Source organism: Spermophilus citellus (genome assembly GCF_964194105.1).
Source record: "Spermophilus citellus genome assembly, chromosome: 17".
Classification (NCBI taxonomy): domain Eukaryota; kingdom Metazoa; phylum Chordata; class Mammalia; order Rodentia; family Sciuridae; genus Spermophilus; species Spermophilus citellus.
The window spans coordinates 48,231,102-48,247,788 of record NC_138199.1 but is presented as its reverse complement, the minus strand read 5'-3'; the positions used below and the strand labels follow the sequence as shown (position 1 = coordinate 48,247,788).

Genomic DNA, 16,687 nt, shown 5'->3' with positions numbered 1-16,687 from the left:
TTCTGTTTTGGGGTCCAACTTCTGGTTTTATCATTATCATGACTTTGGATGCAACAATTACTTGGGTCTCAGTTTCTCTTCTAAATAAGGAAAATACCACTTACCACACAGGAAGATGTATGATAAAATAAAATAGTTCACATGGACACTTTCAGTTCTTCAGAAGAAAGTTATGAATCCTTAAGTATGAACCTGAAAAGCTAATTAAAAATAAGATGACCTTGTCAAAATTAAGTATGAAACACAAGGTGGCCTAGAGGGTCTTTAAGATCATTATTATCAGGGCTAATGAAAAAACCTAATAGTTCTCTTGGTGTTTTTTTTTTTTTTGAAAGCTCTGGGTACCAAACCCAGTTTCTTGTGCAGGCTAGGCAAATGCTCTACCACCATGCAACATCCCTAGCATGATCATCTTTTAAAAATATATTTGAAGCTGGTTGCTCAAAAGCTATGTAATCACTGCTGGGCGTGATGGCGCATGTCTTTAACCCCAGCTACTCCGGCTTTTAGTAGCAGGAGAAGCACAAGTTGAGGCCAGATTCAACTATTTTAGTGAGATACTATCTCAAAATAACAAGAACTGGGGAGGTAGTTCAGTGGTAGATAGGCCCTGGGTTCAATCTATCCCCAGTACTAAGATACGAAATCACTGAACATTAACCAATAGAACATTACTGAGTTATAGGGCTGGGGTTGTGGCTCAGCAGTAGATCAATTGCCTCCCTGGGTTTGATCCTAAGCACCATATTAAAAAAAAAAAAAAAAAAAAAAAGTGAATGAATAAAATAAAGGTATTGTGTCCAACTACAACTAAAAAATTTTTAAAAAATTGAGTTACATACATATATGTAAAGTAAGAGGATATTTCTCTGGTATATAAAATAATCTATAACTAATCAATTACAGTTTTGAAGCCTAAAAGTAAATAAACAGATGATATTAGTCAATTTTTATGGAGCTACACGCATCGTTATGCTAAGCATCAGAAATCCAAAAAAAAAAAAAAATTAAGACTCATTATGCCCACTTTACAACTAAGACTGCAAACTGTGGCTGCAATTGATTTAATAAATGAATGAGCTTTATATACAACCAGTTTTATAAGAATAGAGCATGAATTAGATAATCCAGTTAAAAGGGAGAAGAGGGGATTCTAGTTTATAGAAAACTTCAGAAGGGAAGCTAGGCTGATTCTCAACCCACATTTCAGATGAGGAATAGGAAGCTCAAAGAGATTAGGAAACTTGTCTGAGATCACAGGTCAGAAGGTGGCAGAGCCAGAACTCGAGCCCAGTTTGCTCACTTTGTTCAGAGGTCATTTATATTATACTAAATGCTAGGTTATCAACACCACAGTAAGAACTAGAAGGGTGCTCAGAAATCTCTAATGCAGTGTTTCTTTAACTAATCTGATGAAAAACAAAACAAAAATAAAACTCTCTAGAGTATGCATTTAAAACAAATTCTCAGATGTTACTGCAGACCTTACTACTGTAGACCTTACTATATCCAGGGGAGGAGTATGTATTTTTAACAAAAGCCTCCAAGAGGGAAGTCTAGCTATATTTGAAAAACACTGTTCTATACCTGCATGTTCAATTTGGCAGACATGTGGCTGTTGAAATTGACTGATTAATACAATAAAAAATTGAGTTCTTTGGTTTACTAGCTACATTTTAAGTGCTCAATAGTCATATGTGGACAGCACGAATATAGGACATTTCCACCACTGAACCAAGTTCTACTGGACAATGCTAACTGATTATACATCAACTTTTCAACTGGGATGAGAAAATTGAGACACAGGACCTTCAACCACTATCATGCAACTAGACAGTGGCAGAATCACAACTCTAACCTACTTTCCCAGGGCCCCCTCACTCCACCACTTCATCCTACCTCACATTTATAGAGTTTGTTCAAGTGGAATTATTATTCATGCACCTTTTCTTTTTTTTTAATAATTATTTTTAAAGTTTTAGATGGACATAATATCTTTATTTTACATTTATGTGGTGCTGAAGATCGAACTCAGCACCCCGTGCACGCCAGGCGAGTACTCCACTGCTGAGCCACAACCCCTTCAGGCACCTTTTCTTGACTGAAGCAAAGCAAAAAAATAAATTATAAGTTTATGGGAACTAAATCCTTAAAAAATGTTCATTTTAAAAAAAACAAACAAACTCTTAACTGCATGGCACTACCCACCTGTAATCCCAGCAACTTGGGAGGCTGGGGCAGGAGGATTGCAAGTTCGAGATCAGCCTCTACAATTTAGTGAGGCCTTAAGCAACTTAGTGAGACCCTATCTCAAAATAAAAAATACAAAGGGGTTGGGGGTGTAGATTAGTAGTTAAGCACCCCTGGGTTCAATCCAGTACCCTCCCCCAACCAAAGAACTAAAGTAACCTTTTATTTTCACATAAAATCAAAAGGTGGGGCTGGGGATATGGCTCAAGCAGTAGAGCGCTCGCCTGGCATGCGTGGGGCGCTGGGTTTGATCCTCAGCACCACATAAAAATAAAAAATGTTGTGTCCACCGAAAACTTAAAAAAAAAAAAAATTAAAAAATTCTCTCTCTTTAAAAAAAAAGTTGTCTGGGATAGTTAATACACTGCTATTGTTGGAAGACACAGTTAAGCTTATTGTAACTACTTAGGAACTTTTTTTCCCTATTGTTCTGTTTTATCTCTCTTGGAATTGAAAACCCAAGACTAATGAGACATATTAACTGTCTTACTCTGAACTCTAAGTGTTAAAGGTTAAATCTTACCTAGTAAAGATTTTAAAAATGAAAAAGTGAGAAACAAGGAGACACAAAAGAATAGTGATTCTAAGTTTAGAAGGTAGTCATTGATATCACTGAGCATTTCTGGCTTTTAGTAGGTCATTTAAGGTAGGTTTATTTATTTTTTGTGGTGCTAGGGATTGAACCCAGGGCCTTGTGCATGTGAGGCAAGCACTGAGCTATATCCCCAGCCCCATAGTTTAAGATTTATGAGGTTAATATGTCAATTTCACTCATGAACTATGATTTTACGTTCATTTGACCAATATTATATGCTTTCACATACTTTAAAATGAGTTATTTCATTTTAATTTCCAAAATTAATACTACAAGCAGCACCTGACTATCCAGAAAGGTTTCGATAATAATGTCAACATATAACTAATCATAAAAAATACAGCAGTGTCTTCTTTAAAAGTGAAACCAGTTGTTCCTGTCTAGTATGTTTAGAGGGCAAATGGTTTCAAAGTTAGTCAACTTATGTCATGACAGTTCACATTTAAAGTAAGCAGGAAAACAACTTGGAACTCCATATTGATTACAACTTTAAAGACACAATTATACTGCTCTATTAATATTTTCATGATCTAGTATTCAATTCCATGTTAAATTTTAGTGACTAGATTTTTAAGAAAACATTACATGTCCAAGTTCACAAAATTAAAAATTGTATGGTTGAAAAACATGGCTTCACATATGAACAGAAACTTGCTCAAGACAGATTTTGCTATAATTTACAAGTTATTCACAGGCCTTGAGTATGGGTTCTATATAAATATAGAAGCTACTTGTTATTCAGAGGAGGTGGTGCAAAAAAAATCTATTTTCTTTCTAAACAGTCTTTGGTATTGAGGTAAACAAAAACCAGCCTAAGCACACTAGAGCAAAGCAAGTCTCTAAGTCATAAGAGAGGAAAGAAAAAAATGTGCTCTAACATTCTAAACAGGGGCCTGGAAGGAAAAAAAATTATTGGCTGTCTTTTAGACCAGATGCATTACTTCTACATTATGTTTGGACTCCCACTTTACCATATTAGGAAGAAAAAAACACGTGCCCCAAGATTCTTTTGCCAAGAAAACTACTGGAGGCAACAGAGCTCACTAAATGAAGAACATTAAAAGACTGAGCAACAATATATATTTGAAACCGAACTACTGAGTGACAAATACTGGTGCTTTTTAATGTAGGGAGCATTAAAAATATTGCAAACTCCAAGCAAATGTTAAAGTGCTGTATAAATTTCAAATCTCATAAAAGACAGAACTGTTAAAAAATGATGGAGAGTAGTTCTGATCAGTTCTCTACCGGGCTGAAGTTTCTAAGGGCTTTAGTATTTTCCCCAGGATGCAATTTTAGGCATCCTTAGGGAAAGTGAGGCAACAAGCAAATGTGTTTTGTGATAGAACTACAGAGATGATGAAATTTCTAACTTTAAAAAGTTGCACTAGTGAGAGAAAATGGCCATGAAATCCTGATTTCAATTCTCTAGTTTCCTGTCAGAAGAGTTATCAACCATCTTAAGATATGTAAGTCAGTACACTTGAAATTGACCCAGCAAAGTTTTCAGCTGGCCTTCACTTTCTCAAATCCTCCCCCCTCACTCCACTTCCCTGCTGTTCTTTCTTGGCACACAAAATATAGGCCAATGAGCAGTGGGTGGGTGAGGAGGATGTGAGAGAAAATTTGAGAAGTAAAAAAAGAAGCAACTTAACCAGGACATGAATGAGACTGAAGGGTCTAATAAGGGTAGGCAAAGGATGAGAATTACTTAAAAAGGGGCTTTCCTGGGCAGTAGTGAGCACTCAGTGTTTGTAGGGGTTTAGTAGAGGCCAAACTACCTACCACTTTTCAGAGGCTGCAGAGGGGACGGCTGCTTTGGGTGACCTCTAATGTCTCTTCCGACTCTGAAATGTTAGGATTTTTATTTCACAAAAGAGAACGCAGTAGCCTTAGAAGCCCACCGATCTGGAACCCTTTTAAATAAGCGGCCTTGGTGGCGGCTTCCCAAACACCCCTCCCACCTCTCCTTCCCACACGTGCCCACCCCGCCCCCTTTCAATATTTCCACCTCCACGTGCAAAATGCCTCGCGGCACCGGTCCCCAAACGGATAGGTACCTTTTTTTGCAAAGCACCAAAACTATATTTCCCCACACCCACCTCCCCCCAAAAGTGAGGGCTCCATTCCACTCTCCCACCCTGGGCGCCTAAAAAAGTAAGCGTCGGATTCAGCCTTTCTCCCTAGTCAGAGTAGGGTGGGGGTGGGGGGCATAAAAAAAACTTTCTTCTCGATTTGTTTCCCCCAGAGTGTGGAGGAAAGAACCCGAACGAATCCGGGACTGAGGGGGTGGGGGAGGGGAACCCCTGAATCGTTTAACGGTCGGTAGGGGGAGGGGGCGTGGGATGAAGAAACAGGCCTAGGAGCGGGGTCAGGGAGCTGTGGGGTTCCTGGGGTCGGGGAGCTGCAGGCGTTCCCCCCACCTGGTACACAAAGCGGCTGCCGCGCTCGGCTCTCACCAGATCCTTTGTGTTTTCCATCAGGGCCTCATGGGTAGGGGTTGTCCGTGCTCCCCGAGCCCGCGGCGCCCCCTCCCCGAGCTGGGGGCAGGCGCCTCTCCCCGGGACTGCGGCGACCAAAGGGAGCCCCCAGCTGGGCCCAGACTGGTGGCGGCTGCGGCAGCCCCCGGATTTCCCCCCTTTAACTCGGGTGGCCCCAGGATATCAACAACATTAGCATAGCCCTCCCTCCCCAGCGCGCCTGCGCCGTGACCCGCGCCCCGATTGGCCCACTTCCCTACATACCCTCCTCTCTCTCCTCCAGCGTGGGACCCTCTGCAGGCTCCGTACTCTAAGGACCGTACCAAAACGAAGGGAAGTAAAGGTAATTGGGGTTTGGGTAAAGTCCAGTGGTTAAAAGATCTGAAGGGAGAGCAGAAGTTTCATTTAGTCACTCCCGTTTGTACTCAGGCTGTCTTGCGCACCTTTCAATATGTTGCATTTGTTGTGTTGGAAAAAATTTCCACTCCAATCACGCCGCGTCCCCCTACACCCGGAAGATTGGCCCTCCCGGAGGAACTCCCACACGGGGAGGGGCTGGCGAGGGGAGTGGGAGTGACGTAGTGGTATTGGTCACGTGACCAGAGGCTGCGCAAGCTCCTTCCGGTCCCCCGGGAACTCCTCGGTGGCAGCTTGCGAGGCGACGGAGCGCGTGCGCAGAACAGCTCCACGTGAGCGGTTGCGTTTCTTCTCAAACCCAACAATGCCGCCCGAACGCAGGAGCCGGATGAGACCCGAACGGAGAGCCCGCGCAAGGCCGGACAGGGAGACCAAAATGAGGTCAGACCAGAAAGCCAGGGCAGGGGCGGGCGGGCCACCCCAAAAGGCTGCCCCTTCATCTCGGCGGACACCGCCGGCCCAGCCGACCGCTGCAGCCGTTTCGATCACTGTCGCCGCGGCGGCGGAGGAGAGACGGCTCCGGCAGCAGAATCGCCTGACACTGGAGGAGGACAAACCGGCCATAGAGCGGTGCCTGGAAGAGCTGGTTTTCGGTGATGTCGAGGACGACGAGGACTCGCTGCTGCGGCGGCTGCGGGGCCCGCGGGTGAGGGAGGCCCGGGCGCGGGCCGAGCGCGCTCAGGCGGGGCGCGCGGCGGGCGGCGAGGTTCTGAAGGCGGAGCCTGGGCGACCTGCGGCGGCGAGCGCTCAGGTGGGAGGGAGGGAGGGAGCCCTGAAGACTGGCGCCGAGGGGCGCCGCTTTGCGTACCCGGCCTTCCCGCGCTGGACTGCAAGCTTGGGCGGGCACAGACCACGCCTTGTTCTGTCCGGGAGGAGCCACTGCGCCTTGTATGCAGCAGGCGCTCAACACGTTTTTGTTTTGCGAACTGTAGTCGTGACCATTTGGGGCAGCTCAGCTCTGCTGTCTGGCTGGCGGTGGTGGTCTCATCACTTGCCCCGGTTCCTTGCCAGTGATTCAAGGAGTTCCAATTCCATAATGGAATCCGTTGGAGAGCACAAGCCTAGGAATAAGCGTTTTAACAAGTCTTTCGGCGCGATCGTGTCGTGCATCAACTTTTAAAAATGATCACGTATTCATTTAACAGATATTTGTAGGTCTTTGATACTCTTCCAGGTGGTGGCAAACGCTCTGTAGTTGATTGTAATATTTGCATTCTGCTTTTTAAAAAATTTTGTAGTCCAAGAGATTCCCAGGCATAGACAAAACTGACAAAAATCCCTGCCCTCTTGGCGCTTGTGGCATAGAACATAAGGAAGTGATAAATCAGTAAAATTCAAGTATTTGGTGATAAGTGTTGAAGAGAAAAAAAAATCTTCGAAAAGGAAAAATACGTGTATGAAGGACTGAACTTTTAGATAAGTGAGAAAGGATAAGGATTACTGTTGACTTAGCGGGTATCTGCTGATTGCCACCTCCTTTGGGTGCTTAGGAGAGAAGTTGCTGCAGTCTAGAGAACTAGTTAATAGAGAACTAGTCTTGGAAGTGTGCTAAATCTGGTGAAGGTTTTACAGTCAGGAGAAACAGCCTACTAGAGGTGGGGTTTGTTGGGCTTTGAAGCATATTGAACTGTAGTAATGCAGGTAGAAGTCAATGGGATATTGCTGTCATACGGGTTGAGGAAAGCTCAAACTAACAATTTAAAGGGGATTTTTGTGGTCTAGATTTAGATTTGATGGTTTGGTATAACTTTTTTTAAAGAGGTGGGATTAAGAATGGGTAAGAGGAAACAATGTGCCTAAGAATATGAGATAAGACTTAAATGATATTTATTATCTTTAACTCTAATCTGCCTTGGGACTTGTAATTTCTGTATTTTGGGCATTTCTCCTGCCCTTTTCTTCCTCTATTAACTTACCCTTTGTTCTTGCCTGCTTTAGTCTTCCGTCAGCACTTTCACTTGCTTTCCTTAACTGTTCCAGCTTGCTTTGCTTGTCTAGCTGGAGGTGTCATTCCCTGGTCTTATTTTCTGCTTCTGCCCCCTGCATTTGTTTTGGTAGCATTCTTTCCAATTGTTTAATCAGAGGGTCATAAAAACAAAGCATTGTTCAAATCACTTAAGGCATGGGTGACTGTGGGATGAGAAAAACCCAGTGCTTGAAGGCGTTTTGTCTTCTGTAGGTTCACTCGCATGAGGACTCTGATGACTCGGAAGTGGAGAATGAAGCAAAAGATTCTTTCCCCCCTCAGAAGCAGCCGGTGTGGGTAGATGAAGAAGATGATGAGGAGGAAATGTAAGCTGCCCGACTCTTTTTTCAGAATCTGTCTGTAAACTTCAAAAGTAATTCTGTAGGTTTTTAAAATCTTTCTCTTTAAAAATATATGAGTATGTGAAGATTTGATGAACATTTGGAAGTAAAGAACCAGGTCCTTTTGAGAGAGAACTACTGTTAACATGTTGGCATTCTCTTCTGTGTCTTTTGTGCAGTATAGATCAACTAAAAAAAAACAGTATTTGGAGTTAGAGCTGAGCTTGCTTCCTTAATTGTCCAGTTCCAAATTGACCATGGACAAGTTTGGAACCTGCCTTTTATTTTTAAGATGAACATAATTATAGTAAGTATTATCAGAGGCTGTTCTGATTAAATAGTGCCTGTAAAACTTTTAGTGCAGTGTCTGAAACCGAGTAAAGGATTAAAAGAAAGCTAGCCCACACAGTATGTACTTTTGTAGATGAAAATGTACTGTCTACTTACTTTGATAATTTATTTGTGCGTAAAATCATATTGGCAAATGTTCTTCCCAATTTTTTAAAAAAATTATTTTTAAAATTTGTTCTAATTATACATGCTAGTAGAATGCATTTAGACACATTGTACACAAATGGAGCACAACTTCTTCCTCTGGCTGAATATGGTGCAGTTACACCAGTAATGTAATCATACATGTATATAGGGTAATAGTGTCCATCTCATTCCACTGTCCTTCCCATCCTGGTACCCCTCCACTTATTCCCATCGGCATAATCCAGAGTCCTTCTACCCTCCCCCCAATATGGATCAGTATCCTCTTATCAGAGAAAATATTCAGCCTTTGGTTTTTTGGGTTTTGGCTTATTTCATTTAGCATGATATTCTCCAACTCCATCCACTTACCTGCAAAAGCCATAATTTCATTCTTCTTTAAGGCTTAGTAATGTTCTTATTGTGTATACCATATTTTCTTTATCCATTTACCTGTTGAAGGGCATCTAGGTTGGTTCCATAGTTTAGCTATTGTGAATTGAGCTTCTGCAAACATTGATGTGGCTACATCACTGTAGTATGCTGATTTTAGTCCTTTGGGTATACAATGAGGAGTGGGATACCTGTGTCAAATGGTGGTTCCATTCCGAGTTTTCTGAGGTATTTTCATGCTGTTTTCCATAGTGATTGCACCAATTTGCAGTCCCACCAGCAATGAATGTTTCTTTTTCCCTCCACATTCCATATTTTTAGAATAGTTTTGATTTGCATTTCTCTAATCGCTAGAGATGGTGAATATTTTTTCATGTTTGTAGATCAGTTTTTTTTTTCTTTTGTGAAGTGTCTGTTCAGTTCCTTAGCACATTTATTGGTTGGTTTTTTTGGTGATTATTTGGTGTTTTTTGAGAAATTAGTGCTTTGAGGTGTGTGTGGTAAAGATTTTCTCCCATTCTGTAGGCTCTCTCTTTAAATTATTGATTGTTTCCTTTGCTTTTTAGTTTGAGTCCACCCCTTTATTGATTCTTGATTTTACTTCTCGTACTTTAGGAGTCTGGTTAAGGAAGTCAGTTCCTAGCCGACATGGTAGAGATTTGGTCCCACTTTTTCTTCTATTAAGCACAGGTTCTAGTGCCTAAGTCTTTGATCCACTTGGAGTTGATTTTTTTGTGCAGGGTGAGAGATACAGATTTAAAAAAAAAAAAAAATATTTTTTAGCTGTAGTTGGACACAATTTATTTTTTTTATTTCACTTATTTATTTTTATGTGGTGTTGAGGATTGAACCCCGGGTCTCACAGGTATGAGGTGAGCGCTGAGCCATAACCCCAGCCCAAGAGATAGATTTAATTTCATTTTGTTACATATGGATTTCTAGTTTTCCCAGCACCATCTGTTAAGTAGGCTATCTTTTCTCCAATGTATGTTTTTTGGTGCCTTATTTAGTATGAGATAACCACATTTATGTGGGTTTGTCTCTGTGTCCTCTATTCTCTACCGTTGGTCTACTTGTGTATTTTGGTACCAATACCATGCTGTTTTTGTTACAATTGCTCTGTAGTATAGTTCAAGATCTGGTATTGTGATGTCTCCTGCTTCACTCTTCTTGCTAAGGATTGCTTTGGCTATTTTGGATCTCTTGTTTTTCCAAATGAATTTCATGATTGCTTTTTCTAGTTCTATGAAGAATGCCATTGGAATTTTAATAGAAATTACATTAAATCTGTATAACAGATCTGGTAGAATGGCCATTTTGATAATATTAATTTTGCCTATCCAAGAGCATGGGAGATCTTTCCATTTTTTAAGGCATTCCTCAATTTCCTTCTGTAGTTTTCATTGTAGAGGTATTTCAGTTCTTTTCTTAGGTTGGTTTCCAAGTATTTTATTTATTTATTTTTTTTGAGACTATTATGAATGAAATTAGTTCTCCTAATTTCTCTTTCAGTTGATTCATCATTGATGTATAGAAATGCATTTGATTTATGGGTATTGATTTTATATCTAACTGCTACTTAGCTGAATTCATTTATTCTACAAGTTTTCTGGTCAAGATTTTTGGATTTTCTAAACATAGAATCATGTTGTTGACAAATAGTGCTAGTTTGAGTCTTGCTTTCCTATTTGTATCCCTTTAATTTCTTTCGTCTGTCTAATTGCTCTGGCTAAAGTTTCAAGGACTGTAATGAATAGAAGTGGTGAAAGAGGGCATCCATGTCTTATTCTAGTTTTTAGGGTGAATGCTTTCAATTTTTATTCCCACTTATCACAAAGACCTTTGTCAACTTTTTAAAAATTATTTTTGTTCTTTTTTAGTTACTCATGACAGTAAAATGTATTTTGGCAAATTTTATAATGTTATAAATAAGAGTAAACATTCTAATTAGGATTCTATTCTTGTGGTTGTACATGATGCGCAGTTACCCTGGTTGTGTATTCACATACAAGGCTAGGAAGGTTATGTCTGATTCATTCTACTGACTTTCCTATTTCCAACCTCTCTCCTTTTTCTTCCTTCCCCTTATCAACATTTTTTAAGTGGCTATGTTGTAGCCTGTTGTGTGAGCTAATTGTAATTTATGTACCTATTGTTGGATGGACAGATTTCCTTACTTTTCCCTTTAATAACAATGCTGAGATAAACATCTTTATAAATAAACTTTATGCTTTTAAAATTAATTTCTTAAGAAATATTCTTTGATGTTGAATTACTTGATCAAAGAGCACAAATATTTTTAAGACTCTTGATTAATACTGCCAAACTGCATACCAGTTTTCCTTTCCCTTGAAGTCCGTTTTGAAAAGCAGTGATTGTGTTTTGTTTCCTCCCAGCTTTTTCAGTGTGATATTTGTGTTGAGAATTTTTTTTTTAATATTTCAGTTCTAGGTGGACACAGTGTCTTTATTTTATATTTATGTGGTGCTGAGGATCAAACCCAGATCCTTATGCATGCTAGGCGAGCACTCTACCACTGAGCCACAATCCCAGCCCCGGGATGTTTCTGTTATTAGCCACTGGCATTTCTCCCCCCCCCCCCCCAATATATTTTTTAACTGGTGCATTATAGTGGCACAGGCATTTCCTGTAAGTATTTTGTATTATATCCATCTATTGGAGGTTGTTTTTTCATGATCTTAGTATGTCAAGTTTCTTAAATATTGAGAATTTCAAACTGTTATGTGTCTCATTTATTGTAGGCTTACCCTCAGCTTTCTGTGCACAGAAGTTTTAAATTTTTAGATAAGTGAGATTTGTGAAACTTTTCGTTCATTATTTTTTTTTTAGTATTTTATTTTTTAGTTGTAGTTGTACATAACACCTTTTTAATTTTATTTATTTTATTTTTTTATGTGGTGCTGAGGATTGAACCCAGGGTTCGCACGTGCTAGGCAAGCGCTGTACTGCTGAGCCACAACCCCAGCCCTCATTCATTATTTTTATTTTTGCTTTTTAAAAAAATATTGTTTTAGTTGTAGACGGACACAATACCTTTGTTTTATTTATTTACATGTGGTGCTGAGGATCAAATCCAATGCCTCATAGGTGCTAGGCAAGTGCTCTACCACTGAGCTAAAACTCTAGCCCCTTACTGTTTGTTTTAATAGTAAAATGTTCTTTATCAGAAAGATAGACGTTTGCCTATATTTTTCCTTGATAGTATTTTTTTTTTTTTTTGTACTGGGAATTGAACCCAGGGGCACTCTACCACTGAGCTACATCCCATAAATAAAATTTTGAGACAGGGTCTATAAGTTGCTGAGGTTGGTGTCAAGCTTGCTGTCTTCCTGCCTCAGCCTCTGGAGTTGCTAGAGTTATAGGCATATGTTACCGTGTGCAGCTCCTTCATGGTATTTTAAGATTTGCTTTTTGTACACTTAACTCTTTGTACACTTACCTGGGATTTATTTTAGAGAATGGTATATGTATGTAGAGAAGACGTGAAGAGTTTTCTGAAATTCCAGCTCTCCATAGGGTAAGCTAGATGATTTAAAATATTGAAGATGTCAAAGGAGGAAGAATGGAGAAAAATATATGCGTGATGTTCTGCATCTTACGAATCCATCTTACAAATTCCATTTAGTGTTTTCTCAAAATGCTAAAGGCAGCACCAGTTTATAATGACTCTTAAAATTGTTTATAATATGTCATTCTGTGTTTTATAGGGTTGACATGGTGAACAATCGGTTTCGGAAAGATATGATGAAAAATGCAACTGAAAGTAAACTTTCAAAAGATAAACTTCAGAAGAGACTGAAAGAAGAGTAAGTGTCCTTTTTCATATGATTTATCAAGAAGTATGTAATCAGCATTTTATTTGGGGTTTGTTCCATCTTTGACTATAATAATTTCTTCAATAGTCACATTTCCATTATGAAACAGTAGGAGCATTGCTGTTGGAAGCAGTGATTACTTGTCAGTATTGGGGGATGGGAATGCAACAGATGCAAAGAAAATTTGAAAGAAAACTTGAAATGCTATCATCTAAACATAATCAGTAATAATATTGTTAACTTGCTTGTTGATTTTTATATAATAAACCATCTCTTTGTGACAGTATTGTATTTAAACACCTGTTAACCTTGTACACTGATTTTTCAAACAAATTTGCCATATTTGTATTATGTATTTGGTGTGTGTTTTCCCAGTCTATTTGAAAATAAGCTGCAGATAAGGCAGCACTTTGCCCCCAGTTTCCTCAGTGTGCATCACGTAAGTTTAAAGAGATTTTTCTTCATAGTCACCATATTATTGCTACACCTAAGGAAATTAATAGTTAATGACAACCAGTATTAATTTCTTCAGTTCTCATGAAGCTCATACATTATATTTTGACTTGACATCTCTTAAATCTCTCTTAACCTAAACCAGTATATTCCATCTTTTAGGGTTTTTTTTCCCCCATGATACTGTTTTGTTTTTAATGTTGAGGCATGTTTTGTAGAATGTCTCAGAGTCTCATTTTCTGACTTTTCATTGAGGATGAAGTTCACATAAATGTAACTATTTTATTGTTTTAGTTTTAAGAAATGTAACCATTTTAAAGTGCACAATTTAGTGTCACTTAGTATATTCACAATATTGTACAATGATCTCTTCATTGTGGTTTCCAAATGTTTTCATCATCCTATATCCATTAATCAGTTAACTTCCCATTTTCTCCTCCCCAGTCTGATTATTTTTTTCATTGTGGAGATCTTCCATTATCTGGGTTTCTGAAACATTTTTGCAGGAATCTTGTTAAGGTGATGTGTACTGTTACTGATATTACTAATATTTGTATTATTTGCATCACCAATAATGCAAAGCATTATCACTGCGGGTTTTGTACCACTAGATAGCTTTGTTTTGAAAGTCTTAACCTCATTTTTCCAATTAGCGAATAATATGTGAGGTTCTTGGGCATTGAATGAACCCAGAAACTCACCTAAGGGTCTAAAACATTGATAATTATTATTGCCTGAAGTAGTTATTTCATTAAGGGTAGCAAAATGGTGTTTTTTTTTCTGTGTCTATTGTTGAAATGCTCATACATAGATGATAACAGAAGCCTTTTGATCACATGGAGTTGTTTTTTATTAAGTTTGCTGAACAGGAGAAAGCACCATTTTGAGAGTCTCAGTGTCTGTGACGGAATTCCGGCAGGATGTTTATGGAATTTGGGCCTGAGGTTAGCCATAGGGATAAATTTAGGGTAGAAGTTAATATAATAATTATGGTCTTGAGTAGGGATTGTTCAGAATTTTTAAGCCAGACAAGTTATTAGAAGTCTGCATATTGTTAACTGCTTGTGGTTTTATTTTGGAATGTATGGGTCTTTGTGATTTGGTTTTAGACATTTTGAGCTATATTGTGTGTCTTGTTTTGTCCAGTTATCTGTTTGCAAGTATTAGTGTACTTAGTTTACAAATTATGGTCTTTACTCTGTTTCTCATTCTTCTTAATGGTGGGCCTTCTTTTGATCTTTTGAAAAGAAGTCCCCTCTCCCCTCCCCTCGGGATTTCACTGATTTTCTTTTGGATTCATGGGGTTTTATTTATTCGGTGTGTTATAATCAATTATTGTCATAGGTCTTTGCTCTAATTTTCCAGATCTGGCCTATGGAGGAGCCCTTCGTAGTTGGCTCTTGTGTTCATATTTCCTATCCTTTCTGGCTTCAAAGATATTCTAGGTTTACTTTGTCCTTTCCCTGCCCTGAATCAGCCTGTTTTCCCAGGAACCCTGCTTCCTTTCAGTGGGAAATCATATCTAGAGTATAGTTAATGTTATGAGGATTTTATTGTTTCTAGGCTCTTTAAAAGTTGACTAGAGCTAGGATGTATACATTTTTTAAAATAATGATTTTGATACTTCCAACTCAAGCTTAACAAATTAAAAAAAAATAAAAATTAAAAAGCTTTACATTATTTTATGTTCTTAGAGGTTCTTTGCATTATCATCCCTTTTTTGGGAGATGGCAGTTTGAAACAGATTTTTAAAATGAATATGTTTAAGGGTTGAAAGAATGAGTAAAAGAAGTAAGAACAGAAATAGGCCCACTCTTTCCCCTGAAGGTCTCCAGATGGCTGTTTGCAGGTCTGACTGCCCCATTTGCCTACCCTTTGCACTGTAGACTGCTGGGGCCAGCTAATCTGGTCCTTTGCATTTGGCACTGTGTTGAATACTTCATGGGGCTCCACTCCTGGGGGCAGTAATTTCTGGCCTAGAGCTTCTTCAGGGCTGGCCATATCACTGTCTAGGGACCCCACACTTGGCACACTGCAGAATCTTTTTTTCACTTATTGCAGGGCTTCATGCATACTGTTTTTTTAAAGTAGGTTTATTGATGCATAATCTACAGTATAACATAGAATTTGTTAAGTATGTTCAGTCATTTAAGCACTATCACAGTTAAGGTAGGGAATCAATATATATAACATAGCTGTCACACCCAGAGGTGTCAAATACTCCTTTGTAGTCAACCCTCTCTCCTCTACTTACAGTGTTATTAGCTCCTGACAAACAGTGATCTGTTTTCTGACCTTATAGATTTGCCTTTTACAGAATGTCCTATAAATGAGATGATACAGCATGTAGTCTTTTGAATCTGTTAAACTCATTTGGCAAATTTATTATTTCAGATATTGTTTTTTTAGCTTTAGAGGATAGTTTCAGCTTGAAACCTTTCTATTTTACTTTATATGATAGTTTATTATAGTTCATACTTCCTTTAAATGCTTTGATATATTATTTATATTTTAAAATCTTTGAGTGCTATTCTTCTTTTTTTTTTTTTTAAAGAGAGAGAGAGGAGAGAGAGAGAGAGAATTTTTAATATTTATTTTTTAGTTCTCGGCGGACACAACATCTTTGTTGGTATGTGGTGCTGAGGATTGAACCCGGGCCGCACGCACACCAGGCGAGCGCTACCGCTTGAGCCACATCCCCAGCCCCTGAGTGCTATTCTTGAGTGCTAATCTGTCATGTCTGTTATTTCTATTTCTATTGTCTGATTTTCTTCTGTTATAGTTCATGTTTTTCTTTATTGAATGTATAGCAAGTTGAATTCTGGGCTGTGTTATTTTTTGCTATTTGTCTTGGCAGGCATTTAATTGGCTTACAAATCACTTTGATTCTTTCAAGATTTGTTTTTAAGCAGGTCTAGGGGGAGGTGCTTACTCTTGGCTGGTTTAGTCCCTCTACTAAGGTATGGTCTTTCTGGGATATCTGCTGAAAGCTGAGTGTTGAGTAAGGACTTTCCCTCTAGCTGGTTGCAACTTGAATGTCTGGCCGTTGGTTCTGTGTGACTTAGCTCCTTTGTACTTCTTTGCCTGACCTCATGAAGCTCATCTTATCAGTGTGGAGCTTAGTATTCAGAAGAGTTGTCATTGGACTTTTATGCAGATTTCCCAAGCTCTTTCTCTCGCTCTTTTCAGAGTAGCTTCTTTCAAGTCAGTCCTTTTTCTTGATTCTGTGCCAGGGTCTTAAATGCCATCAAAGGCCAGACATTGTGGTGTATACCTGTAATCCCAGTGGCTCTGGAGACTGAGGCAGGAGGATCCTGAGTTCAAAGCCAGCCTCAGCAAAAGCGAGGTGCTTAGCAACTCAGTGAGACCCTGTCTCTAAATAAAATACAAAACAGGGCTGGGGATTTGACTCACCCCACCTCCCCAAATTTAAATGCCATCAGGGGAAAATTCCTGGTATTGGTAGGGCTCACCTTGTTTAT

The 16,687-nt window shown here is 39.3% G+C and overlaps 2 protein-coding genes across 20 annotated transcripts in view; one reads left to right on the top strand and one right to left on the bottom strand.

Moving 5' to 3' along the window:
- The window catches only part of MBTD1 (mbt domain containing 1), a 64,819-nt gene extending 58,982 nt beyond the window's left edge, over window positions 1-5,837 (bottom strand). For 7 of the 18 annotated variants that reach the window (XR_014019272.1, XM_081270605.1, XM_081270615.1 and 4 more), the window contains exon 1: window positions 5,305-5,575. Coding sequence is in view for 6 of the 18 variants with exons in the window: in XM_081270605.1 (XP_081126731.1) it covers window positions 5,305-5,325 (21 nt within the window). In the remaining 12 variants the exon portion in view is untranslated. The other 11 variants (XM_081270627.1, XM_081270626.1, XM_081270611.1 and 8 more) reach the window with 8 other exon arrangements.
- A 78-nt stretch (window positions 5,838-5,915) lies between these two features.
- The window catches only part of UTP18 (UTP18 small subunit processome component), a 36,793-nt gene continuing 26,021 nt past the window's right edge, over window positions 5,916-16,687 (top strand). For both annotated transcript variants that reach the window (XR_014019273.1, XM_081270628.1), the window contains exons 1-3: window positions 5,916-6,388; window positions 7,922-8,034; window positions 12,645-12,743. Coding sequence is in view for 1 of the 2 variants with exons in the window: in XM_081270628.1 (XP_081126754.1) it covers window positions 6,047-6,388; window positions 7,922-8,034; window positions 12,645-12,743 (554 nt within the window). In the remaining variant the exon portion in view is untranslated. The remainder of the gene's footprint in view (window positions 6,389-7,921; window positions 8,035-12,644; window positions 12,744-16,687) is intronic.